Source organism: Astatotilapia calliptera, chromosome 2, assembly GCF_900246225.1.
Source record: "Astatotilapia calliptera chromosome 2, fAstCal1.2, whole genome shotgun sequence".
Classification (NCBI taxonomy): Eukaryota; Metazoa; Chordata; class Actinopteri; order Cichliformes; family Cichlidae; genus Astatotilapia; species Astatotilapia calliptera.
The window spans coordinates 27,878,283-27,903,437 of NC_039303.1; the positions used below are offsets into that span (position 1 = coordinate 27,878,283).

General features: G+C 42.5%; 2 protein-coding genes across 12 annotated transcripts in view; both read right to left on the bottom strand.

Moving 5' to 3' along the window:
- The window catches only part of col23a1b (collagen type XXIII alpha 1 chain b), a 128,890-nt gene extending 112,219 nt beyond the window's left edge, over positions 1-16,671 (bottom strand). For 8 of the 11 annotated variants that reach the window (XM_026191701.1, XM_026191726.1, XM_026191709.1 and 5 more), the window contains exons 1-2: positions 16,038-16,670; positions 15,413-15,482 (exon numbers count right to left, since the gene is read on the bottom strand). In XM_026191701.1, the coding sequence (XP_026047486.1) occupies positions 15,413-15,482; positions 16,038-16,331 (364 nt within the window). In that variant the 5' untranslated portion in view covers positions 16,332-16,670. Of the gene's footprint in view, positions 1-15,412; positions 15,483-16,037 lie in introns of all 11 variants that reach the window. The other 3 variants (XM_026191691.1, XM_026191664.1, XM_026191682.1) reach the window with 1 other exon arrangement.
- A 649-nt stretch (positions 16,672-17,320) lies between these two features.
- Positions 17,321-25,149, bottom strand: clk4b (CDC-like kinase 4b). Its single transcript, XM_026191765.1, has 13 exons — positions 25,020-25,149; positions 23,680-23,840; positions 20,933-21,170; positions 20,174-20,270; positions 19,799-19,865; positions 19,569-19,685; positions 19,304-19,470; positions 19,101-19,195; positions 18,879-19,008; positions 18,710-18,792; positions 18,545-18,624; positions 18,318-18,408; positions 17,321-18,097 (listed from the first exon to the last, which is right to left on the bottom strand). Exons 2-13 carry the CDS (start codon positions 23,838-23,840, stop codon positions 17,897-17,899), a joined length of 1,527 nt encoding a protein of 508 aa, XP_026047550.1. The 5' UTR covers positions 25,020-25,149; the 3' UTR covers positions 17,321-17,896.
- Positions 25,150-25,155: the final 6 nt, after the last annotated feature.

Consider the following 25,155-nt stretch of genomic DNA (forward strand, 5'->3'; position numbering starts at 1 on the left):
ATAAAACAACAAAGCGAACAGGCAGGAGATCAGTTACAAAACAACCCCTTAATACAGCCAATGAGAATCCCACCTCTCCCCATCTGGTTGCAGGTGTGTGCGGAGTCAAGTTAATGTGCTGGCAAAATCATTACAACATTATACAGTTAAAGTCCTCTGCAGTGGAAACATCTTGACTGAATCATGACCAAAAAGGAAAGAAAAAAAAGTCCAAAGCAGCAATCAAATGACAACTGAGATCCTGTGGATTGAAAGTGACAGCAGTGGTTTGGCTAAATCTCACTCTGCCTCAGCCAGTCAAGCAAAGGGTTTGAAAAACCAACAAAAACCGAGGCTGAAGGAGGACTGACTCTTAAAGTGGGATTAGGCTCGAGATCGGTTTAACCCTCGATATAAAAGCATTAAAAAAAAGCTGTTAAAAGCATGAGAATGTGGTCAGAGCAGGAAGATTTTTGTAGAGACATGATGTTCAGTTATGTTAATTACAGCAGATACTGAAAACCAAAAGAGATTGGGTTTGTTTTTTTTTATTAACTATCGAAGATAAAAACAAAAATTTTAAAAAAAAATGGTGGTATACTGCAAAATGAAAACATCAAGTCCATAATTTTACATGCTGGGATATCAATGATTTACTGGAAATGCTTTGAGGTAAATTTTGTTATTAACTGGAAAATACGCTAACAGCTTGTCACTCTGTAAAACTGTCATGAAAACAGTCGGCCTCACGGTGGTAAACTAAGGCCTGAAACACTGAAAAACCAACACATTTAACACATCAGATTATTTTAGATTTCTCTCAACTCGGAAATACGATAATCTGACAATGACTTCTGGATATCTGACTTCCTGTTGCACATGTAAGCACAGTGAACACACGGGTCGCACGTGTTTCTACAGGACTTTTAATCATTAGTTATTATAAATCTCTGGCGCTCATCCACAGCGTATATTTGCCCTGTCTCTCTCCCCTCACCCCCAACTGGTCGTGGCACATGGCTTTCCCTCCCTGAGCCTGGTTCTGCCGCTTTCTTCCTGTTTAAAGGGAGTTTCTCCTTTCTGCTGTCACTAGATGTTTGCTCAAAGGCAGTCATGTAATTGTTGGGGGTTTCTCTGTGTTATTGTAGGGTCTTTAGCATACAATACAAAACACCTTGAGGTGATTGTTGTTGTGATTTGGCACTATAAAAATAAAACTAAATTGAACTATATTCATGCTGTGTGTATTATTGTTGCCAAACTGCTGTTTGTGTTTAGCAGCTTATGAAGACTTTAGTTCTTCATCCTGTTATAGTGCATTCCCACAGGGGGCACCTTCTTCAAGCAACACACACACACACAAAAAAAACCCCCACCCATGAGCTACAAATTGTGTTCGGTCTGTATGTTTACCATTATCACTAACTTAGTTTGGTGTAATAGTGTGCTAACATCTGCAAATTTGCACTACACAGACAAAACAGCTGCACCAAATTTTGTGAAAAGACATCCAATAGTTGTTGAGACGTTTTACTCAAAGCCACAAACTTCTCGGTGGCATGAAGAAAACTGGAAGATCACCAAAGTCATTAGGATCCAGCAGGTGATCCGACAGTTACTGAATAATTGTAGTCCGGTCCACACAGCTAAGATAGCACAAACACAATTCATGGGTTTTGGTTGCCTTTGCACTCTTCTGACAGCAATACACCATAATCCAGACATTTAAAATGATATTCTAGACATCTCCCATTCTTACTCAATTGAGGAGGCCCTGCTGTTCATTATAACAGCCAGCTGCAGGTTCTTTTGTCGAGGGTGCAAGTTACTGAAGCTTTCCCTGGAGCTGTCTGCAGTGTGTGAGCATGCCTCCATAGGCAGAGGTAGAGACATACTATGCACACATGGGCTGCACTTGAAGACACCCCCCCACCAAAAAAAGCACCTAATTGGAGACAGGAACATCAGCATACCTTAAGTGTGCACATATGTCCGTTTATGTCAGCGTGTGTAAGAGACGTGAATGAAAAACAATGAAGACTTTTTAAAAATTCACTTTGAAGAAGAACCCTGCTCAGCCTGTCTGCCCAATGTCCCTTTGGTGTTACTGCAACACCATACCACAAAGCACAAAAGTGACACCGCAGTACACAAGACTAAAGAGCCCAATACCACATGTACAATCACAACCAGGAGGAGAGAAGGGCATCGTGTGGGTCTCCAGCATGAAGGATTTTTTTTGTGAATTCAAACATATAAAATATCAGAATTAGCTGAAGAGGAGATCGAGGGACAAACGATGGCTGGGATGAGGGGAAAGGGAACAAATGATAGTTTCACTTCATGTCCCTCAAGGGAAAAATAGGAAAACTGGGATTGGGAGAGACGGCATTCTCCTGCTTCTTTCTATGGCTCCTGCTTGATGGTTAATGCCTCTTTGTTTTGTCACTGTGTTTTTGAGTGTGTCCTGGAGTAGAGTAGAGCTGAAAATCCATCAAGGGTTTGTTGGATCGTATCCAAAATCTACGTGTTTCCATCAAACGCACATATGGCAACATGGCTTTGCGTGTATGTGTATCTGTTTTTATTGGCACGTAAGCCCTGCCTTTGTGTACATATCCATATACCTGTGCATGTGGGCCCCTGCGTCGAAACATATTTGTTTGCTCTCTGGAACCAGGTTCAATGTTCTCCTCGGGGGCCCTTTTGTTTCATGTCATGAGGATCCAAAAACAGTTTGGCTAACTCAATTCAGCTCCAACTTCAACATCAACCACAGCCGAGTCCAGTAACTGTGCCAGAGGCAGGATACTGGACTGAGGGGGCCAGGTCAGTGTGTGGGAGACTGAGTGAATGATGACTGATGGTTGGCAGACCCACATAACCCAACAGACAGAAAGACTGACAGATAGATGCATGGACAACTTCAGGACCAAATGCCAAGTCATCTGATCTGTTTTGTTAGGAAAGGCTCCCTTGACCACCCTCGAGCAGCCTGATCAGATCCGTCGTGGAACCCTGACAGCCCTCCAAGTTCTTCCTCTCCTCCTCCTTCACCCCTCCACCCTATAGAGACAAACAACCCTTATCTTCATCCGTCTTCTTGCATGGATGTCTGCACAGTAAAGGTGGTAGATTCAGGCCAAAAGCTGAGAGGTGATTGGCTTCAAGTCTCCTTTACATGTCTTTTAGGTGTTTTGAACTGTGAGCTCCACTTCTAACTAAAATCTCAGCGCTAAGAAGAACTTATAGGGACCAGCTCCCTCCTGGTAAAACAAAACAAGTAATGTTTAAATTAGACCTGGCTTCCTTTAAACTCTTTACTCCATGAAAGTCTGCGGGAGTAACACTTGAAGCTCTTCTCTGAACTGAGCAGTTTCTGTCACATTTCAGGCCTCCTTATAGAACAGAATGTCTGGGTGTACATCAGACGTCATTAAGGGTGGTCTCTGTGTAGCTACCTTCGGAAACTATTCTAATGGTTGTCAAACCACAGCTTTGATACATACTAAGGTGACAAAACTCATTTATGTCACTTAGGGTACTGGGGAGGTTGTCAAATGTTGTCTTTATGGGGAAAAGAGTTCAGATATAGATTTCACATACAATTTTGTGATATCTGTTATATTTATGCATTTTTCAGACATTCATCTGTCAGAAACTTTAAACATTTACAAACATGTTATAACTGTAGTTTCTTCTCCCCTAATTTAAACACTCCCCCCACCCAGAGCCATGGTGAGAGAGGTTTGCAGGGGTGCTGATGATGGCGTTTAGCTCCCAGAGATAACACCGGGTGTTTTTAGTGGAGGTAGATTAAAAGGTGGAGGAGTGACCGAGCATCCTGTTTGCCCTTGTTTAGGTTTTGAAGCTTACTGAAGGAGAGATTGTGGGGCTCCACTGTTACTAAAAGGTGAAGAGGTTGCAAGGTTAGAGGCTAAGGATTATTACTGGACGCAAGATCCCGGATAAACTAAACCCCTGATGTGTGCCGGGGCCAGCAGCGAATTTCGATAACTGAACCTAAGACTGTGTTCAGTTCAATTTAGGTTATTAGATCCCCAAAGTCTGGCTTCTATTAATATTAAAAGATAAGATCTTGGTGTGGCGTGTGATCTGTGTGAAGAGCCTGTCAGCGGCACAGACTATTTACAGATATGGGCCCAGTTAAAATGACAGGACGGACGCAGGGCCAAAATAGAAGTGAGCTGGCAACAACAGCTGTCTTTGTGTCTCAATGTGCTAAATATACGTGACAATTATTCCAAGACAGCATACAATGACAGGTTTCACATTTCCCCGTTTTCTAACTTTCCTCCTCCGTTAAGTATAAACTCTTCTTTCTTTCTTTTTTCAAAGAAATTCAACCTCTCTCTCCTGATGAATGGCACAATCCACAATGGCTCCACTCGGTGACACTAAATCAGGTTAAAAAAGATAACAAGCACAGATGTTTGTAAGATTTTTTTTTCTTTTTACTCTGTCCTAATCCCGTTAGACACAAATACACATAAATTCAGTGAAAAACCTGACATGTCCCGGTGGAGAGGCCTTATTTTGAAATGTTAGGCCTACTGTCATGTCTAGGCCATGACCCAGGGGAAAACATGAAAGGCAATCGGCCAGTTTGGAGAGGCCAGCATTAATGAAGTAGTCAAAGAGCAGGGGAGAAACAAGAGGAAAGACACAGCATTACATGCTAAAGGCTGACCCCACTTTACTGAGGTCCTGCAGAGAGGAGGGGGAAAGAGGCGAGAGGAGGCAGATGGGGAAGAGGCAGTAAAGTGAAGAACAGGAGGAGAGACACCACAAAGGAAACTCCTAACATGAGGATAATGTTTGAAAAATACAGATAATAGATGGAGTATTATGCTGAAATATTCCTGGGAGGGAACCGGGGAGCGAAAAAGATGAGGTGAAGTAGGAAAAACAAAGATGTTAGGAGGTGAAATAGTCAGACGTGGAGAAAATGGGGAGAAACGGGGCAGCGGGGAGGCTTGCATCTGTGCCCCATTCAGACTTTATCTGTTTGTATGGAGAGCACATAAAACTTTGACACCCTCCTACCCCCAGCATGTCCTGCAGCCAGTCACCCTCCCTCTGCGTTTTTCTGCACGTGGACTATTCCTCTCTCTCTCACACATACACACAAACAAGCATTCAGAGGTGCACTGAGGAAAAAACCTTGTACAGGAAAGACAAGCATCAGTGCACAATAGAGGAGGACACAGAGACAGACTGAATGAATGTTAACGCAGTTTAAAGGGTCGGGCAAGATGACGGGCTGTCCAGCTGATCTGCCACGTGAGAGACGCTCGTCAGGTCTGTCTGATTTGATCAAACCTGTTGCTCCGAATAAATAAATGAGAGCTCCATGGCGCCAGGAAATCTGTCTCCAAGAAACCAGCTTGTTAAAAAGAGTCAGTCACATTCCTGTTTCCCGAATGAGCCAGGTACACTAGTTGTTCAAAACTTGGGTCTGACAAAAGAAAAATAGAATAGCATTGGGGTTTTCTGGAAATTACAGTAGGTTGGCTCTTCACAGGAGAATGACAGCACCAAAAATGGTATTGTGTTTTTTTTCTATTCATACAACCTCAAGAGAAAGCAACCAGAAAAGGAAAATAGGGTGCTTGGCTGTGAGTGCATCTTAAGGCTTCCACCAGCAAGGTGAAACAGATTTGGATGAGTTAACAGGCAGACAAGGCCTCACTAACAAGCGACAGATCAGAGCTCGCTACGGCAGCCGACTAAACGCGATTTAGAAACTGAAAATGTGTCAGAGGTGTGACTTTAGAGCACAGCAGCTGTACCTGCAGTCAGCTGGTTTTCACTGGTTAGGCTTGTATTAGCTTTCATCAGAACCATTTTTAAAAATCTAATAAATTCCACTGTTCTTCTGTAAAAACACACACCCAGACAAAAACCCACAAGCTAGAAATCCTACCTCCCATCTCCAGCCTCATACCATAACATCTTAATTTTCCTCGCTCATTTGAACAACCGCAGTTTTTTCTCATCTGTGCCAGCTTTTTTTCTTTTTTCCCCTCCTCCCCCTTCTTAGACAATAACACCGCATGTCAAGCCAATTCTTCCAATTAAAAGTACACTAGAGAATCGCTTTTCGCTGGTGGTTTGGCTCCGACGCTCAGCGCGTTTTATGATGAGCGGCTTGAATTGGGTCAGATCTCCTTACTGGCTCATTGCGCGTTATAAACAAAAGATCCAGTTTGAGCGGTTATAGATGTGTATACATTCGCTTTTGGTTTAAAAACAGCCGATCTGTGCTCCGAGTGTAAAAGGAATCATATGTAGCTCCAGGCAGGGCAGGCAATGCTGCATGCCAAGAGAGTGTTGCAGTAACACCATATTTGCTAATTGGTAAAGGACAGAGAGCAATTTAAAGTGACAGAAAGACTTTGGTTTCATTTGTCTACTTCACATCTTAAATCCCATTCATGGGAATCACATTGCACACATTAGTCTCTCTGGCGCTTCCTCGGGCCGCTGTCTCGTTCTCCCCGTTCTCTCCACTCATCCCAGTCTTTGTCCTTGTTCCAGATCACACATCAGAACCACATGAAAGCGAGAAAACACTCAGAGTAAATAAACAGAACTAAAGTGGAGACTGCTCAGTCCCTAGTGTGAATCCCCGGCTTTAAGGAGTATCAGCAGCAAGCAAAAGAGTGACAGTGAAAAAAACAAACAAACTTGAGCATGCATCTGTGCTGTTTTGTGGTTCTATGTTTAAATGGGTTGCGAGCCTCTTCCTATTGATGTGCATTGATGCTGCAACCCTAGAAACAAAATACTGTGAGACAAAAATGAGCAAACAGGCTGATTGGATCCTTTTTACATACATCCGATGCTCCGTCTGTGTAAACACTATGTGGGAAGAAGAGCGGCATTTGCATGCTAAATACTGAGAGGGAAAAGTAGGAAAAGCAAGTAAGAGAAACAAAATTTGGATGCAGGCAGGGAGAAAATGAGAGGAAAGAGATGGTAGACCTGATAGATTGTCCACATGTTCAAGTCAGATATTCCATGTGTAACCCAAGCTGACTGGACATCTGTGATATACTCTCCTGGCTCCCAAAATGCACTCAGGACTCGTTTATGATTCCTGAGTGGAACAGCAAATATGCAGATAAGAAGTCCCTGCAGAGGCTGGCAATGGAGATGGGCTGTCGGGTGGTATGCAGAAATGTGGGGAACACACACGCAAGGTGAGCCCACACATATAGACACGCGCACAAAACAAGCATACGCTCGCACACAAGCTTGCTCAGTATGTAAAAAACAGATGGAACGCTGATAAAAAGTTTCAACATGTGCAATATATTGTGCTATTCCAAGTTTCTCCATTTCCTCCTTCCTCGCCCCCTCCCACCCCACCTCCACCTGTGCCTCCATCCGGAACAAGCAGTTAGAGAGTGAGCAGCAGCAGCAACAGCATTCTTGATACAAATCAAGTGTTTCAATTTAATAGCAACAAATCAAGTGTGTGTGTGTTTGTGTGCACATAAACACATGTTTAGCTCCAATTATCACATTGCTTCACCCTGAGGCCTGCTGGAAAAACATTCACCCAAAATCGGTGACCCCCACGTACAGACATACAGCTTGAACACGCACAGGCTTCTGCCCAAGCTTGGCTGGCGATCAGATCTATTTACGGGGTCATTTTTGGTACGCCGGGTTGGCGTACGACTGCGCGCGAAATCCTCAAATCAGTGAAGAGAAACCTCAGAGAGATAAATGACTCGATCGGCGGGACAGGCCATTTCACATAGAGTGATGCTAATCGTTTAACTGCAGCCACTGAGGCTTAGTCTTAAGCCCTGCATGTGTTACATATGGTTGTAAACATGAGAGCAGAATGACTGCGAGTTTTGCTTGGCTAACTTTTGCCATTATTTTTTTTTTCAACCAACCCTAAAAAATAAAACCCCAGCTCGTATTGTTCATCTTATTAGAAATGCAATCATTCAGTCAGCAGATTATAGCCTTTAACAGCTACTGCTCCTCTTCACCAGTAGCTATAATACAAGACAACCTTGGCCTGTACCTTCAGGGACTCCCCACTTTTCCCGTGAAAGTCCCCCTGCATCTCCTCATCGTCTGTTTACAGCATGTGTGATAACAAGCTCCATTCCCCCGCCTCACTTCTGGCTGAACTCTGGGTTAATGTATACACTGACTGACCCACTGTGGATGTACAGCAGCCTCAGACCAACCAGATCGTGAGCTAAATATAAACTCCTGAAATCATAAATATTGAGCAGAATGATGGGGGAGGGGCTGCACGTAGGAAACAGAGACATGGGGAGGGATGTGGGGAAATAACAGACAGAAGGACATATTTGGAGAGGTCAAACGGAGAGAAAGAGCGAGAGCAGACCTGAGACAAGTAAATAAACCGCTGCTCAAAGTGGGGGTGTTAAGTTGTTGAGAGCTATACTGCACTCCCTGCTATGACAGAATAACATGCACCAGTGGTGCCGAGGGCCCGTTCAAAGGTTTCAAGCCCAGTTTTATGAGCTCAGCTCATTAAAGAGGTGCCGGGAGAGTGGCGAGTCCATCCAGGGGCTTTTACACTGAGCAGGAGCACGTTTGCCACAGCGAGACCATCTGGATCACCAGTGCTCTTCTTCACATCTCCAACAGCCATTCTGTGACTCCCAAAGAGAGATATACCCTGACTGTTATTACCAGTCTGCATCTGGAAGGATAAACAGTATCCTCTGCACCATCCCTGCATATCTGCTTGTCTGGGTTCATGTCCAGAGATGCTAACTGCCCAATAAATCCAGGTGTGTTTGCACGGGTGTCGTCCCGCAGCTGGGGTCAGCCTTGTTACATTCCTGACAGATTAACTGAGCTGTAAAAATGCAGAAGGGCTGATATGGGATATTCATTTCTGTCGATCTTTATTCTTTAATAGAGGATAAGAGTGACACTATCATTCCAATGAAAACACACTTCAAAAGACATCACCATGAGGTGTTTCGGATCTTTGTGAATACAGAGAAATAATTAACACAAATCAATTAAATTAATATAAAACAGGTTCATACTATAACACAGAAAGGGGCCGTTTTCATCATCACGGTGCTGTCAGCCAGCAGGAGCCCACATGGTGGTGTTAAAGAGTTTTTTTGCTCCCCCATTAAAAGGCTATTCACCTTGTCACCTGCCACTTGTGATAATTAAAGAAAACACGATAATAGTTTCCACATTTGGCACTGCGTGTCTGCTCTGCACCACTCTGCAAGTTCCTGCAACTGCTAATTGCAAAGCCATACTTGCTTGTCCTGAAAATATGGACTCCCTGAAGAAAAATGTATTTTTTTCCCATTACTGATTATTATGAAAGAAAATATGAGACAAAATGTCCCAAACACATCTTAAAATACCAGAATATCTAATATAGATAAACTAGAAATACTCAATAGCTATAATAAGTGCTGTTTTCCATTTAAAGTAATCTTCTAAAGGCCATCTGCTGAGTTTCCAGCCAAAGAAACACCATGGATACTTCTGTGGTGATGCTCCTAAATCAATCCAGGGCTAAAGAAATGAATTACATCCCTGTGGTTTAACACAACATTTGATGCTTTTGATGCACGCTGGTCTGCTGCAAACAATGGCTGTTTTCAAATCATGCCCATCAGACAAAGCATTACTGTGTGAAAAGCAGCACATCAGATGTTCTTCAAAGTCTAGCTGTACTTTGATGCCATGTGCATTTGAAATGATTGATATTTTACTCTATATTCCCCACGGAATTGATTTAACTTGATGTTAAAAGATGTTTAAGTAAAGCAATTTTAAAATAGCTTGTTGATTCAGTTCACAATGTACAATAAACCTCAAAAATGCAGAATTTTATTTTTAATTCAGTGTCCATCTGTGGTAAAAACAAACATCTAATTTATGTTTGTGTCGGGGTTGTGTTCAAAACTGATTCTTTTATTTAATGCCCTCGCACCACTGCTGTGCCGCGCTTGAGAAACCGCTCTCAGCTCTCTTACTTGTCTAGAAAAACACATAAATATAAACATGTCCTTAAATAGCTGTTGCTCATTAGCCGGCTCCAGCTATTTATTGGGCTGACAACATTCAAAACAGGTGATATTCCCCCTACTAGCCAAGAGGTGACGATGCTTAAATATGTACACATGGATGCAAAGTTCTTTAAATAAGCCAGAATCTGTGCTTCCTCCTTTAACTGCTTCACATCATTTCCTGCTTTTAATGGCCTCGGTCAATTCTGACAGATAATATGATAACATGCCAGCAGATAATTGCATCCAGAAACCTTTATTGTGAATCGGGACTACGATCCCAGGGCGGATCGCTGCGTTCAGACAGTTCTTCGTTCTCCTGGGGTCCGCGTGGGCCTTGCCGCCTGGCCGGCCTGTGTCCAGCCAGGAAGAATGTTGGCCCCGCTGTTAAACGTTGTGGTTTCACAAAGCTAACTTTAATAAAAAGAGCTGCTGAGAGACAGAGAGGGGAGACGTGTGGACGTTTTCTCTGTGGTTATGTAGTGCGAGTGTGTGTTTGCGTGTGTGTGTGTGTGTGTGTGCTAATCAATGGTCAGGAGGGCTGATACATGGATAAAAATGTCCACACCTGGAGTGGATTCCACCAGCTGTGCTTCAGTTCATCCTCAGTCTGACTTTAATGCAAATGCTTTGGTGAACATGAACACATGAACATCTCATATAGAGACGAGTTGTCTCTTCACTTCACTGACACCATCCTGGTTTAGCCACATAACAGATGAAGCACTGGCACTCACCCTGGCTTACCAAGATCGCTGTAACAAGATCATAAAAGACCAAAAGTTATGTAAAGAAGACGTAAACTGAGAGTTCTCAAACTGTACTTTTGTAAAACACACACATTCAACTGTGGGAATAATACATTTACCTCATGACTTCCTTCTTGCATTGCTGATTGGAGTCGGCCACACAGCACCAGACTTCACACAGCTTCCCTTTAAAAAAGGTTTCCTACAAGTTTTTCACATGTGCAAAAGTCCTCCCTGTAACCCGTTACAATGTATAAATTCAGCAATTTCCCCTTGTAACTTTTAACGGTGCAGCCCATTTCACTAAATTACTTGTTTGACAGTGGCTACCAGTTAAAGGGCTTTGATCTAGAAACACCTCTTGAACTCAATCGCTGCACTCAGCGCATGACTTCAGCAATGCAGACGTAGCCATCGCCAAAGTAAATATCTCCAGCTATCTAAGAAGCAGCATTCCCCTTTCCTCCTACAAATAAACTGAGAACACTTAAGCCTTCCAAGATCATCTTCCAAATAAGAAAAAATTAAGATACATCACTTATTTTTATTCCTCCTCTTAACGACACGTCAGCCGAAGCAAAAAAGTAACTTGAGGACGAAATGCTGTGGAGCTGCTGTCCATATGAAAATGATGTCTGTAGTCTTTTGGGATGTAGTCCTAAATGCAAAGCAGGCTGTCGGACAGCACAGGAGGGAAGAGGGAAACATTCTACTTCCTTTCAAATAAAAGACCACCACACAGCGGTGTCTTACTGAAATATTATTTTCAAATAATTACATTCAGTAAATAGCTTACTGTAAATCGATTTAGCTCGTATGTTCACCTCATGAAGAAGTACAGTGTGTGAAGTAAAACAGGTGCAAAGAGAAAAAAATAGGTCAGCTGGATGTAGAACATATTTTTATTCTGCACTACAACTTTGCCTGGATCAGAAGAAGATTTATGCTGGAAAAAAGACGCTGCGGTCCAACTGATATCTGCAAGTATGAGTATGCGTGCACAGACACTTAACTCCGTGTGCCAGCAGGACAGAGATGATTTTGTCTCCTGAAAATTGTCAATTTTACCCCTCTCCCCTGTGGCATCAGGTTATTACTTGTTGCCACAGGGGAGAGGATATTGATGCCATATGATACCTAAAGCAATGTATTCAGTCACCTCAAGACATAATAAACCGTGTACCTGCAGACATCAAAATAAACACAAGTACTAGAAATACACGGGTGCAAGTACAAACATGAAGTCAAAGGACTCACAATCGTGCACAAAGAGCTGGTTATGTGCTCTGGTCCAGCATTTCAATGCCGTCCCAGCCCAAAGCTACAGTGTAACAAATCTAAAACATGGCGTACAAAAACAAAATTTCCTGCTGTTATTGTTTTAAAGTGGTAATAAATTAAACTTATATGTGTTCTTCTGTGGCAATACATTGCATAGGTAGCAGCAAGCTTCCTGTCTGATTTATTATGGCTTTTAAACAAAATGCAGCCTGAAGGGAGGGGTGATTGCTGGCCCCGCTTTGGGTCTCCATCTCCCAAAAGACTTTTCTCCACCCCCGCCTCCAGGTGGTAGAGCACGATGCTGGGCAATGAGTGCATTCAGCTGCCCTTAAGTGAGAGTGAGAGGCCGATCCCATGCCGGGATGTTTAACGCCAACAGACTCCTGGAGGGTTTCACACAAGAAGTAGTGCATTTCTCAAGCGATTAAACATCACCCTGCTGCAGAAGGCGTCAAGAGTATATATATGTAGGACTTCTGTTGGTATCGGCACATGTTAAATACATCAACGTGAGAATGCTATGCACAAACACTCGAATATAGGGGGCCCAGTGCTCCCATTTAGTGTGCTAATGACCTCTTCTTATCTCATGGAATCTAATCTGACTGCACAACCAGGGGTTTGACCTCGTGGCATCACATACAAGAACACCACAGACTCTCACAGATGCATTAGGCACACTGAAGGTGCTCAGTCCTCACGTATAGCAGAAAACAAGCATAGCACACATAAAACAACATATTTTTAACACCCATTCATTCAGCAGAGCCATCGCTGGTTGCTGACTCAGGTTTATTTATAGTCATTTTCAGGCTGGTACTCGCCAAAGTGCTGGCAGACTTTGTGCCCCCTACTAAGTATCAGACCTGTTAAACAGCTTTTAAGTGCAATTTGCTTAGATGACAATACACTCCTTCCTCGCAGGACACATGCTGTCCCCACATGATTCGAATTAGTCGGGGCACCTTAGAGGTGTTGTGCTCATGTGTAAGTAATGAACGCCTGTGTACGCGAATGTTTGTGTACGTCTGTGTGCATGTGCTGCTTGAGTGTGCGTTGAGGGTGTAGGCGGGTGTTAATTGCAAACACCTGAAGCTCGTAAGCAGAGCTGCATTTAGTGACAGTTTGACTTAACAACGGCTGGCCGTGCTGTATCTGTGAGCACACAGAGGAGGCCCAGTGCTGCTGCCTTTAGGAGGACGCTGGAGGTAAATGTCCCTGAAGTGAAAGCCTGAGGGACATTACCATTTACAGTTAGTGGGTCTGCTGGCCTTCACAATACTTTACTACTTTTTTTTTTCCATTAGAGGAACATCTTTCAACTAAAAAGTGTCAACCAAGAGTTCTGCATCATTCTTTCCAACGCTGCTGCAGAGCTGCTGCCCCCTGTTGGGCTCCTGGCCTCATGCTTAGTGAAAGGTGAGCACCCTGATGTGGAGGGCATGGGCACGGACTTAATGGCAGAAATACCACTCATGCAGTGTGGTAGTTTGTGTCTCACACGCATACAAGCAGAAATACCTTGGCCTGTGATCCTGTTGGTAAGAGAATCAAATTTCAAGCGGTGAGAGTTGGAACCAAAGGGGAGAAGATGGTCTTATCTTACAGTGTCGCGTTGAGAGAGAGAGGAGCCCCCCCCGCCCTTCCTGTCGGCCCCTCAAAGGCTCTGAGACGAACTCAGACTTGCACGACACACGCAGCATAGGACCACGTGTGACCACGACATGAAGCCCAAACCCTCGTCCAAGGACGCAAACAAATACGCGATACTTTTCATAAAAACGTGCAAAAAGAAGAAGAAAATAAAGCATTTATTTTCTGGAAATCCCTCCTTAGAAATAAACACATTTTTATAGAGAAATGTTAACAAGTCTGTGTTGAGCAATCAAATCGCTGAGACGTGGAAAAAAATAGATGTCCACAAGCATTCTATTGCATCAAAGCTGCAATAAACAAAATAGCCTTTTGTTTCGACAAAAACAAACCACCACATCTAGAGAGGACTTTAAATAGACTCCTGAAGAGCTGTTATGGATCGTATCAGTGCCAAAACCACTCGATTACGCAGCGGTTTACGGGATTTATAGGAAAATGAGGGGCAACGTGTGACACAATAATAAGATCTAATGGAGTAAAAACACCTCGTCTGCATTTCTGTGTGTGCTGCATATCTCTTATTTAAAAGTGCTTGGAGTGGAACTGCATTCAATAAATTTATAAATAATAAACCTAAAACCTAAATTTGCAGTATTAGTATCTCCTCTAACCCAGCAGGCAGCACCAACAAGCTTTTCTCAGCAGAGCACGCTTCTGGATGGAAAGCACAAAGTGTTGAAAGCGGGCCAGAAATTCCACTTGTGAATGCTTTCACCTGTTCTTATTGTTGCACAGCTATTCACACCCAGAAACACTGAGAAAGAAAAGAACAACAACAACAACAAAAAGAAGAACCATGCAAGGCAGTTTCCCAAATCTGCAATAAGCACCTTGAAAACTCTACTTCTGGCTTTACCTCTTTACACAGGAAAGCAAGAAAAGAAAGTGTGTCCAAGCAGGAACTGTGGCCAGATTCCACTTGAGTTTAAAAAAAAAGAAAAACAAAAAAACAAAACTGGAATGTCATGAATGCCAACTTCAACACACTCACACATCCTGTTGCTGCTAGCCAAAAGATTTCTGTCAATAAAGAACAGTTTCCCCTTTAAAAGCTCAGCCCAAATGCTCCGTGTAAACCAGCACTGAGCAGCAGCGTACTCCAGCTGATGTTTATGCATCACTCTTGGCACGCAAGTTGCGCCAAACTGCAGTGTAATTAGAAATCAAAGAAATACCTTATATCTTTCTTTAATTCAGAGGGATACTGGGGGAGTGTGTGTGTGTGTGTGTGTGTGTGTGTGTGTGTGTGTGTGTGTGTGTGTGTGTGTGTGTGTGTGTGTGTGTGTGTGTATCATGATGTGGATCACACCCTGTTCCCCACACCAGGAACTATCACTGGCCCTGTAATGAACACCACACGCCAAACGTGGCCAATCTTGGCACAGGACTGCTCCATCTATTAAAGTGGCATAAGGCCGAAAGGCTCAGGGATGGACATCCCAGTCCCACTGATCTGTCCCACTGATCTGCTGAGTGTTGAGCTCTGCGGGCCCTACCCCAGGCTTTAGGGGGCTGTAACCCTCCACATGCGCACACACATACACACAGACATAGAGTCCGAGGGGGGCTGCCAAAAGCTTTTGCGAGCTCAGTCGTTAACGTTTACCTGAGAGTGGAGGGTTTTAGTGTTTTGCTTATGTGTTTTGGTAGGTGGCATTTAAGGTACAGACACACAGGTACCTGGAGGACAGGAGCACTCTTGGCCAACATCCCTCGCTGGCCGCACTTTTGGCGTCAGAGCCACCACTTTCTGCAAAGAAAGAGCAAATTCCAGTACGTTATAAATATGCATGAATGCACTCAGTTGCAAAATAGTACCGTTACACTAACTCTAACAGTTCCTTGAGAATGAGATTTCAGTTTAATTTAAATGGGAATAAATTGGGATTAAGAGAACAAAATAATGTTCTCAAGATATCTAAGTAACAGTTATGAGATCATGATCTTTCTGCTATTATATGCAGCTCCAAATGAGAAGAGTTTGCTTAATTTCTTTTCCATGTGATAACATTTTAGTTTGGTGTCTATCATCAACGGTTATGTCACCCCATAAAGCGCCGCAACCGCAAACTAATTGGCCAGCTGCATGTTGCCTTTCAATTCCTAACACTGTGCATTAACTGATTTTGGGGTGGTGGTGGGGAGGCAATTAGGGTACAACTGCCAACGATTGCCAAGTCTGCCTGCGCACACTACACATGTTCTGCGTTATTGCGCAAAGTTTGGGCACGGGGAGCAGACATCCACACGCATAGCACATGTATTTATCAACGACAATCACTGCGTATCCACAACAGACATGTACCTCTTCCACGAGCTTTCCTATTGGGGTGCTCAACTCTGACAGTAGGGTCCCATCCTCGTTTACGAACGCCCTTTTCGGGTGTTGGAAGATAGACGCCTTGTCCAACTCCATCTGCAGTCGGTTCTCCAGCTGATAGGTCTTCAAGCTCATCAGAAGACACACGGTGATGGAGCTCATCGACATCAGCAAGCACAGAGCGATGGGGAAACCTGGCACCCATCGCTGGCTCCGGGACTTGGGGGTACACTGGCACACCGGCTTACTTTCTCCGATAGAGTCGCCGACCGTATCCATGGTGCGATCCTACTTCTAAGTCCTCTTGCTGAACAGAAATGGCCAAAATACTTTGTTGTATTTGGCGTTGTTAAAATATAAACCGTATTCAGGCTCCTAGTTCGAACTTAACGCACTCACTTACACTCCGCCACAACGCAGTGCGCTCGGGGTTCAAAGCGCTGACTGAAATTAGTCCTGGAATAAGAGGCAGCAGCGGCGCGCACCGGGTTTGCACCAGATGGGAGTAATCTGGATGCCGCAGAAGACGCGCCTCCAGACTTCCAGGACGTTTTCTGTTGAGTATCCTACATGCACGTGCAAGTGCAACTGCCCACCTAAAAGTTGCACATTCAACTAGTCGAGATGCGCCCGCCCTGAAGACCACGTGGGAGGCTTTAGATTGACAGCTGTAAATGAAACAGATTTGGCTGAAATAATTGAGATCAGTCAGGAAAATCCGGGTTGGTTCCTGTGATTTAAATAAAAATGAATATATTATAGTAGTAAACTCTTCCAAGCCAATGCAGTCCATTTTATTTAAATGAGAGCAGCAGCAGAGGATGTTCAGGAGATATGTGGGCGCTGAAGGCTTGTTTTTGTCCATCTCTAATACAAAACAGGATCATTTACAAAGGAGAAAAAGAACCTGCACAGTCTTTAGTGCTGAACCAGTTACGGTCCTTTAATCTTAGAGGACAAAATCATTGCTTTAAAAAGGCCTTTTAACTAGTTTGAGATGTAAGTTGATCCTGTAAGTCTGACAGTGATCAGGGTTAGGTCACACAGACAGGCTGAAATCCTCGAACAATCTTCACTTAATATTCCCCCCTTTTATTAGTAGGACATCGCGCTAAGACGGACACGAGGCTCTAGTTCAGCTCAAGCTGCTACAACGAGCTCTAGTAATAATGGCCTCAGACTGTTTAAATTTTTCAGTATTTTAGCTGTTTGGCGCCATCATGAGGACATAGGCAACTACTGCAACCCATGTACAAATCCAAACTCAATAGTTTGTGATCCGTTTATTGAAAATGTATTTCACAAAAATTTACATAACCATTCAGTGGGAAAAAAAACGAAACAAAAACTACAAAACAAAAAACAAGCTTAGTACTATGTACAAGGATTTTCTGCCCCAATAGTTGTGTGTTTTATTTTAGTTTTTTAAACATCAACCCTAAATAAATTACTCAAGACACTTAATGATTAAGAGATTCTCAATCTGTTCATTCACCAATGACCTATATCCCATTGCAAAGAGAGAACACTGACAAATCTGGACTTCAAAAAAAAAAAAAAAAAAAAAAAAAGTTCTTCCCGTACATGTTCAGAAAATACAATTTAAATTACATGAGCAAATAAATAGATATCAACTATGGTGGGTTCATTACATCACAAATGTCATCTATATGAATATAATTGGTTAACAAATGAGACGAAACAGTTTTCAGGGCAGGACACAGTGTAGTGGGGCAGTGGACTGATACAGTCAGTTTATCTACACCTCTCCCAGAGAGGCAGGAAGTGGAGACTGGCCTGAGACAGCCAGACTAACTGAGGTCACATGCCAGATGTCTACAGGTTCAGGAGCTGTCTTTTTTGCTGCTGTTGCTATTATTACTGCTACTGCGCCTGCTTCTGCCCCTGCTCTTGTGGTAGCATGCGAAGAAGGGGTGTCGGAGGGCTTGCTCAAGACTGAGGCGCTTAGCTGGGTCATACTCCATCATCTTCTCTATCAGGTCAAAAAGCTGCTGGTGGTCTTCGCGCTTTGACATCATGTAATGCTGATGACATAAAAAAAACAAAAACAATTACAACTGTTAATCAGTTTCTATGGGTTTGTTACTAAAGCCATTGTTTATTGCTTTACAACAACCAATATTTTCCAAGTTAAAGAGCACAATCGGGATAATTTGACAGAACCGAGAAAGTTGATTTTAACATTTTTCGATAAAAACACGTCTCCACCTCTGACTTACGGTCTTCTCCATCAGTTATTCTTACCTTGAGGGGTTTGCAGTGTTTCTTGACATATCTCCCAGCAGAGCTATGTACATCCCAATCCAGCTTGTTCCTGTGAACATATCGCCGTTTTCTGCAGAACATTTGTTTTTAAAGTCAATTCATTCCACATTGTCAATTCTGTATATAAACATGCATAATCAAAATTTATATAATTTCTAGTTCTAAGTAAGTAATTTTAACAAACAGCTTTTTCAATCAACCCTTACTTTGTTTTCTCCAGGAGGTTTGTAGGAATGGGGCCCAGGACTCGCTCCATCATAGCAAGATGCTCTTTGCTGTCATGTGTCTGAATGAGGAAACAATATGACCTGAATTAGTTCAATGGCATTCCAAATAGCAGGATTGTGTATCTGCCATGTACTGTTACCTACCTGGAAAAGAGTACTTCCTAGATAATACTCAATGAGTATGCAGCCTACACTCCAGACATCGCAGGAATGATCCCACCCTAGATCTGAAGGACACCATGTAAAATCGTTTAGTCACCACCCCAGGGGTTGTCTCAAGCTTCAGCACGGTGCTTTAAAAACAGCTACTTACCTAAAATAACTTCAGGAGCACGGTAGTGACGTGTTGACACCACAGAGGTATGATGCTCGTGGTCATATGTGGCGTTACCAAAGTCAACAATTTTCACATCTGGATTCCTCAACGTTCGTTCATCTCTTTTCTGAGAACAAAATACAACCGTAAAGCTCCCACAGCTGCTCCCACATACAATATTTCACCTTTTACCAGTACTTGATATCAACAAAACCTTACCATTTCACGATTGTACTCCATATCATATTCTGACTCTATGAAGAGAATATTCTCAGGCTTCAAGTCTGTGTGCGTCAGCTTGTTCTTATGCAGAACTGAAAGACAAGATCACATTTTAAAAAACAAAACAATTTTAACCCCGATCTTTTATGTTAACTTGCTGAGCTTTCTGCACACAAACAGAGCAAGTATTCATTACTTACATTGCACAGCTCGAATAATCTGGTAGGCCATGTGTCTGATGTGGTCAATGGGGAAAGGTTGGAAGTTGTTTTCCTTGAGGAAATCGTATGTACTGAGCCCAAGCAGCTCAAAAGCAATACAAATGTGACCGTTAAAGTCAAACCAGTCCAGCATATGAACACAAGCACTTAATGGGAAAGGAAGGAAGAGAAGATGTTAATATACACAGCATGTAGAGCTATATAAATCTTAGTATGTTGTCATCGCTGTGTGATAATAACTTACTATCGCCTATCAGTGTCGAGGGAATTCAGCTGTTTAAGGACCTCTACCTCAGACAGAGCTGCCTCTCGGTAGCGGTCTATATTTTTAATGATCTTCAGAGCCACTCGAGCCCCATCACTGAAACAAAAGGAAATACAAGACTTTATATTTAAACCTAAAAGCATACAGCAGTAAATGACCACATTACATTAACAGGAACATTTTTCCTTTTCTTTCCTGATAGTACTTACTTTGAATGATCAATGCACTCAGCGACTCTCCCAAAGGCTCCCTCTCCTAGAGTACACACAATCTCATCTACAGAAAATAAAGAGTAGAAGTTAGACACTTAGCAATGACAGTAGAAAACTGACCTTTTGGTGGTTCACTGCCTGATGTTATATTGCTCTGTTTAGCTACACTACAGTAAAAGTCTTCTTAAGACTGGCAATAAACTCAGCAGTAAATGTAACACTGACAATCAATGTCTAAACCAAAAATGTAAGTCTACTGGACGAAATATTTCAGCCTCTAAATTAATGTTTGGAAATAAAAACCAGACAACAAGAGAGTGAAAGAGACAAAGTGTGAACAACAGTAGAAAGAAAAGGTATATAATTCTATACATCTCGCTCTTAGCATGTCTCCACTGTGATAGATGAGGTGACCCTCGTCATCATCCTCAAAACTCCTGGATCTTTTCCTGCGGTGATGGCTCCTCCTCTGCACCGGAACCGCCGCAATCCGCCATCACACCAATAACCCATCAGCCAGCCAGCACCAGGCCACCACAATGCGACATCGCCATTCATTCAACCGGACCAAGGGGGGGAGTTGTAGGGGTGGATAGATTCAGCCCGTTCAGTAACACCATCAGGCGAATGGACGGAAGGACGGAGCAGCCAAATTCAAATTCAGCCCCGTCAGAGAAATTGGGCGGCAGCCACCACATAGTGTGTGTTACAGAAGAAAAACATGGCAACAAGATTTACAGATGAGAGACTTTCTCAAAGTAGTACAGAAAAAAAAACTAAACTTGACTACAGTCTTTCTACATGTAGCTCTTTTTAACTCTTCGGATACAGCTTTACCATTTACCATCACGTCAAATGACTGCCCACTATGATCACAGCAACAAATAATGAGTCCACTTTTCTCTTGCAAAACTACACTCACAATCCATTACTTCCCGAGTCCCCCCCCCCCCCAAACGTTTCATTACTGGAAATCATGCTTAATAGTAAGGAGTAGGACACACGCACAGATACAGAAAGACAAAGAAATGGGTGTTAAGCATTGGCTAAACACCAGTGGTAATGATCCTTTCATCTTGGTGGTATAGATAGGAAGGGGCGGGGGTAGAGAGGAGAAGGAGGTTCCCGTACCGAAGAGGACATGTGGCGAGAGTGGCTCCGCCGGCGCCTTCTATCGCGGTGCCTACGGCTACGGCTGCTTCGCCTGCTGCGATTGCTACGTGCAGAGGACTTGCTGTAGTGGTGCCAATCGCGGTCTCTCTCCTTGCAGTTGCTTTCATGGCTGTCCTCGTCACAGGCCATGTCCCAGCTATGGTCCCTTTCTCGAGAGTCCAGTCTCTGGTTCAGATTACGGGTCTCTAGGTAGTGCCTGCAGTCAAACAAACGAGAACACAAACAGATGAAAAGCACGCATAAGGGCTCAGGTAAGAACAGTCCAGCTCCTTGTTTGTGATCAAGCTCTAAACTGAAGACTGGATGTGAGAGTGCTAATGATACGCTTATCGCCTGACACTCTATCCAGGAGCCTTTTATGTAACATTTGGAATTAGCAACCTACTGGTTTACAGCCACCAAACACCCCACATCCTGTTCAATAAGGGGTTCAACTAAAGAAAACAAATTTATTTATAGATTCAACAGAAATACCCCATTTGCAAGTTGGCAAAGCAACATGTAACACCACACTTCTGGGCATTTTTTTAACATTTATACAGCTTTTCATTGGCAGCCCAAGGCATGTCCTCTTAATAAAGCATTCACCTTGACAGAGAGCCACATTGGCAGAGTTCAAGTGCAAAACATTGATAGTTGATGGTGCGAAATATAATCTGCGATTCCACACCTGTGCATCTTGGAAGCTGGTAGTCAACACCTTCATGGTACCATTTGAGCCAATAGAAAATTGAGTGTTAGGAAAATTCCATTTATTCCTTGCATAATTGTTTACTTGCATATACACTACCTTACTCGCCATTTCCTCAATAAGGCTGAAAGTTTCCAGTAACTTGGCGCAAACTCCCACCTAGCATGTGATTTTAGCACCTAAGTATCTAAAAAAGACCAAGAAACCTTTAGAGCCTTAGCACCCTGGTGGTGTCAAGTGTCTTCCAAATGAAGTCTGCCTCTCTACAGAATTAAAATTAGAGTAGATCTGGAAAACATCTAATGTAACCTTATGAATCCTCAAGCATACTCACAAAAAGCTGGGAACAGCAAAACAAGTCTCCAACCCACTTTACTTTGAGTTTTGTGTTATTGAAAGGAAAAAAAAGAAAAAGAAAAGAATACTGACAGTTTAACGTGCACATTTAGAGTGTCACACCCTGTCCATGAAGGTTGAAACGCAGTAAACATGACCTTGGTGGACACAACCTTGGTGAACACATTAAGTAAATGAACATTGAGTTTAAGGTTTACATAAGTGCTCATTATCCATTTGTATTATGGAGTATGCCTGTACAAGACAAAGGACCCAGTGTGTTCCAACAAGCTGAACAAGCAGGGCAAAGTAAATAAACCTGTCTGTAACAAGTCACCTTCAAGTACTCCACCCACAGTCAACACCAACTCCCATGCTCATCAAAACAAGAGCTTACAGGGCTTCTAACGCAATATGCCAAACCATTACTTCCAGCTCTAGATTGAAGCAGACACCATTGCAGGCTTTCATTCAAATTGGCTCAAGTTTGATTAACGTAAGCTGTAAAAAAAATAAAATGAAAAAAATCCTGTGTACAATACATTCAGTATGCATGCAGCTCAGCACCTACTCCTCTCTACCAGCAATTACAGAGACAGTGAAGACTTACAGCATTACAAAAATATATTTGTCCGTTATGAAAAAATAAACCAATATAGATTAATACCAATTTATGGGCCTTTAGGGGTTTCTACACATAAGCACGATTTGTCCACATACTGCCAAGTAGTCCTGGTATTTAGAGCCATTTGATAAAAGAGTGAATTTATATATCATATTGGTGGAAGGAGAAAACCTCTGATGGACACCCTTTTATTTGGAAATGCAGGAAAAACCTTTAATGGTTTGTAAATATACTGCATCAGCCACATTGAGCAGGCCATTATTGGTTACTTGCCCCATATCGTGTTTTTGTGCTTCTCTAAGCGGCACAAATTGACTCATTAAGTACTGGTTGAAGGTACATTCATTTTTATTTTTTAAATTACAGTTTATTTGCACAGTTAACAGTTTTTCCCCAGTGTAACACTGTAACAACTAGCATTTTTTGTGCCAAGGTATGTACTGGTATTTTTGCCATTCCTGCTGATCGAGCTTCAAGGTTCAGGAGCTGTATATTTGGTTCTATGTTCAATTTGTTTTTTAAAGACCACTGAATGTTTTAAAGATATCAAAAATTTGCTATCAACTGTTGCAATCATGCAATGCCAGATTATACAAACAGCCTTTCCACAAAACATAACTTCTGCCACTAGAGGTCTCTCAAAACAATAACATCCAGTCTGATGACCTTCTGCAGGGGATTATTTTGTCTTTACAAGTCTTTCCAACATGAACTTTGTTCACAAGTGAAGTAATGTATTACGGGTTTTACTCATATTGGGTGTCTGACCCAACTAAACCTATCATACCAAACATTAGCTACACCTTTTGTTGCTAATATTTGACACAATTGACAGGTAAACCAATTTAAATGCAGTTATGCAGAATAACAGTATCAGTTTCACTGGGTTTAATGATTGTTTGAAATATGTGGGATACTAGTAAATGAAAAAAACAACACTATTGGACCTCCAAGACATGTTATAGTCAAACAGTTCCACATTAAGCTGACATAAACCCTAAACACAAGCTCAGAATTTGAATAGGTATCCTATAAATGCTGACATATATTTACCCCTCGTAGGTCTTGTGGTGTCGGTGAGTTCTTCGAGATTTGTTTTCTCTTTCGCTGCTGTGTGAATCTTGCCTCTTTCGCTTACGACACTCCATCCTCTCTTCCCAGCTGTACTCATCGAGCCAGATGCCAGGGGAGCGCATTCGCTTTGAGTGGCGCATCTGGAAGACATGATGGGTAGATAATTTTAAAAAAGGAAAACAAAACATGTCAATTGGGTAGAACTAAAGTCTACTGAAACTTCAGAAAGTGTTAAATCTGATTATTTATCATCTAGTGAACTGCATCCTACTGAGGTCATGGTCACATGACCTCAGCTACAGGATAAACAGCTTCCTAGAAAGAGCCCTTATCCTACTGGCAGAGATCCAATACCCTGCATTACACGTGAATGAAGAAATTTAAATTGTAGCTGAAATGCAAGCACTAATGACTAAGCAAATAATGCTGAAATCATTAACATAGATTTAACATTTTAGAACCTTAATAGGAATTTCATTTATAGAAAATTATTTGAATATGTTCTGAATTCAGCTTACAGTTATTAAACTTTTTTGTTCTGCTCATGTAACACCCTACCCACAACAACAGCCACATTAGCAATCTGATCATAGGACACGAGGCTTTGTGACTATTATAGCCACATTTTACGCAAGCTGTTCGGGGTAAAAGACAAAACAGGTAAATGGACAATAAGAAAACTAAATTTAGCCTAGTTTAAGATATCAAATATTTCATAATATGTTATGTTTGCTAGGTAAAGACGCATTAATACAACTGCAAAGCCCCAACAAACAAGTTATGAGGCCTAACGTGGACGTATGGTCGACGTTTTGACCCGGTAACCGCAAAGGGCCTTTAAGGGCTCCATGTTGTCCATCTACCACCTGCGCTTCTCCGCTTCTATTTGCACAAACTGTAAGAACTTTCAGTCAAACACAATCTGAAGCTTTTGCTTATTGCTTGTGTAAAACTGCTTAGCAGTGTAGGGATAAAGCACACGGTAGCTGTTAGCTGCAGTTAGCTTGTTATGTACACGTCGAGTACTTAAACCACCGCGAATGGTACTTTAGCAGGCTAATTTCATTGAAACAAACATTACATGATTATCTGATCGTACTTAAGAATGACTAACATTGTAGAAAGCAGCGCATCATATTCTGTTCAGCCAGTTATAACATTTCCGAGGAGGTGGAAGGTAATAATCAGACACGCAACTACCATGTTAGCAAGGCGTCGACTCTTGAAGCTCATGAGCAAACGCCAGCAGTAAAGATGCCCAATGACTGAAAAAACCGGACCAAATTAGTAATTTTCAGAGACAGGGGAATTCGTCTTACCTTTATTTCACAGTTACAAGTTAGAAAGCCGATACTTTTGCGGCTGTGTGGAAATATACGAACAAAGAAAGCGGAAAAACGGACCGTCCAGCCGTCTTCAAAAATGGCGACCTTCCGTAGAATCCGATGGAACTTT